The 2,382-nt window shown below is 35.3% G+C and overlaps 1 protein-coding gene across 1 annotated transcript; it reads left to right on the top strand.

Moving 5' to 3' along the window:
- Positions 1–1,155, top strand: LOC120271529. Its single transcript, XM_039278219.1, has 3 exons — positions 1–300; positions 394–619; positions 707–1,155. Exons 1-3 carry the CDS (start codon positions 1–3, stop codon positions 1,153–1,155), a joined length of 975 nt encoding a protein of 324 aa, XP_039134153.1.
- The last annotated feature ends 1,227 nt before the right edge of the window (positions 1,156–2,382 follow it).

Here is a 2,382-nt window from a genome sequence, read left to right as displayed (position 1 = left end):
ATGACCCCTACAGCTTTTCTTGGATTATGCGATATGTTAGTTAGAGAGGGTGGTCTTAGGCCAACTTTATGTGCATCAGTCGAGGAGCAAGTTGCCAAGACACTTTATTTATTAGGACACAATGTCTCCCACCGTGAGCTAGCTTTTTTCTTCCGCCGTTCTCGTGAAACAATTTTTCGGCATTTCCATAATGTCTTACAAGCTATCGTGGAATTAGAGGATAAATTTCTAATACAACCTGATAGCTCACACATCCCTTCGGAAATATTCAACACCAATAGATTCTATCCATATTTCAAGGTAATAACGCTTCCATTAAATTGCAAATTACAAATTTATAAATTTATTACAACAATATGTATGTTTGAAGTGGATGAAAAAATTTATTGGCAGGATTGTGTCGGTGCCATTGATGGAACACACATACGTGTAAAAGTTTCTAGTGTCGACGCCCCTAGGTATCGTGGAAGAAAAGAATATCCAACACAAAATGTATTGGCCGCATGCACATTTGATTTAAAATCTACTTATGTGTTACCTGGGTGGGAAGGCACAACGTCTGATTCACGAATTATGAAAAATGCATTAACTAGGGCCGTTCCTCTTACAATCCCGGAAGGTATTTGTTAATACATTGTAATACTATATAACATTTCATAGACATATATACACACAAAATAATAGCAAAGTTTATTTTATGCAATAGGTAAATATTACCTTGTTGATGCTGGGTTTATGTTGAGGAGTGGGCTTATTACACCTTATAGAGGGGAGAGGTATCACTTGAAGGAATATTCAAGAAATCCACCACGGAATGCACGTGAATTGTTCAATCTCCGCCATGCATCTTTAAGGAATGCTATTGAACGAGCATTTGGCATTGTCAAGAAACGTTTCCCTATAATAGGAAGCTCGACTGAGCCCCATTATGGGTTAGAAACACAAAAGGAGATTATTTTTGCTTGTTTTATTTTACATAATTACTTAATGGGTGTAGACCCAAATGATGCAATACTCGCACAAGTTGATAATGAACTTGAGCATGAACCACATGAAGAAAATCATCATCGTGCGGAAAATAATGAAGAAACCCATGAAGGAGAGATTATTAGGGATGCTATAGCGGCCGATATGTGGGATACTTATGTTGAGTGACATATATTAAGTCTCTTCTACTATTATGTGTTGTATGTTTTTTTTGTAATATGTATTCGTGGGAACAATTTATGTAATGATGTCATGTATGTGTTATGTGATCAACCATTTTATGTAATGAACAATTTCGCACGTAGTACACTTTTGAAGTACTAATTTTGTTGGTTCCAAATATTTGTTAGTACACTTGTTAGTGATTTATTTGTGCTTATTCATGATGTAGTTCATTTTTGAAGTACTACTTTTATGTAGTGATGTTTTCAATAATTTTTTTTTTTTGTGTTGTTGATGTAGTTACTAAAATATGTCAAAGAGAAAAGCAACTCATGATGGAAATGCCACATTGATATGGAATGCTACTATGGATGATGTTTTGATTGAGGCTTACTTGCATCAACATATAGTTGGGAATATAGTAGGTGGAACATTTACAACACATGCATTAGAGAATATAGTTATTGAATTGAAGAGTAAATTTCCAGATAAGCCAATTGACAAGGAAAAAGCACAAAACCGCATGAAAAATATTAAAAAAAAATTTACCCGATGTTATGACATATTCAAGAATGGAATGAGTGGATTTGCTTGGAATCCAACTACAGAAACTTGGGATGCAGAACCTGAAGTATGGCAGCACCTAATTGAGGTTAATTTTTTTTCCTAATTTTTTAATTACATGAGATACAAAATTATATTCATGGATGTTATGTTCCTAATATTGTTTTATATATACAGAGCAAACCAGAGGCCAGTGAATGGATGAACAAAAGTGTTCGAAATTATGAGAAGCTCGTTCAACTATATGGAAAGGATAGAGCAACTAGACAACAAGCTGAAACTGCATCGGAAATGAGACGGAGAAGAGTTCAGAATCAAGCTTCATCAATGGCTACACAAAATGAGCAAGATACAATTGATGAAATTGACTTTATGGTTTCACAAAATATGGCGAATTTGGAAAATTTGGATGGAAATGAGAATGTGGATGCGCAACCAAATGAGATTGAAGATGAAGCCTCACCGATGGCTACAAACCAACAATCGCGCTTTGAAGGCCAAAGTTCTTCTAAGTCTAAGAAAGTCAAAGTCTCCGATATTAATGAGAATCTTAACAAATTGGGAGTGGCCATTGAATCAATCGCCGCTTCTATTGTTCAATCAACCACCGCAATGGTTGAAGCATCTCATTCGAGCACGAATGTTATAAGGGAATGTTTATCAAACCCA

The sequence above is a fragment of the Dioscorea cayenensis genome, chromosome 11 (assembly GCF_009730915.1).
Source record: "Dioscorea cayenensis subsp. rotundata cultivar TDr96_F1 chromosome 11, TDr96_F1_v2_PseudoChromosome.rev07_lg8_w22 25.fasta, whole genome shotgun sequence".
NCBI classification, from domain to species: Eukaryota; Viridiplantae; Streptophyta; class Magnoliopsida; order Dioscoreales; family Dioscoreaceae; genus Dioscorea; species Dioscorea cayenensis.
The sequence above is the reverse complement of the archived record's forward strand: the minus strand, read 5'-3'. Positions and strand labels throughout refer to the sequence as shown.

Excerpts from the sequence above, each read along its gene's own strand:
- LOC120271529 (XM_039278219.1), top strand. The coding sequence starts at position 1 with ATGACCCCTACAGCTTTTCTTGGATTATGCGATATGTTAGTTAGAGAG. Across the intron at positions 301-393 it reads GATTCTATCCATATTTCAAG|GATTGTGTCGGTGCCATTGA; the intron begins GTAATAACGCTT and ends ATTTATTGGCAG. Across the intron at positions 620-706 it reads TCCTCTTACAATCCCGGAAG|GTAAATATTACCTTGTTGAT; the intron begins GTATTTGTTAAT and ends TTTATGCAATAG.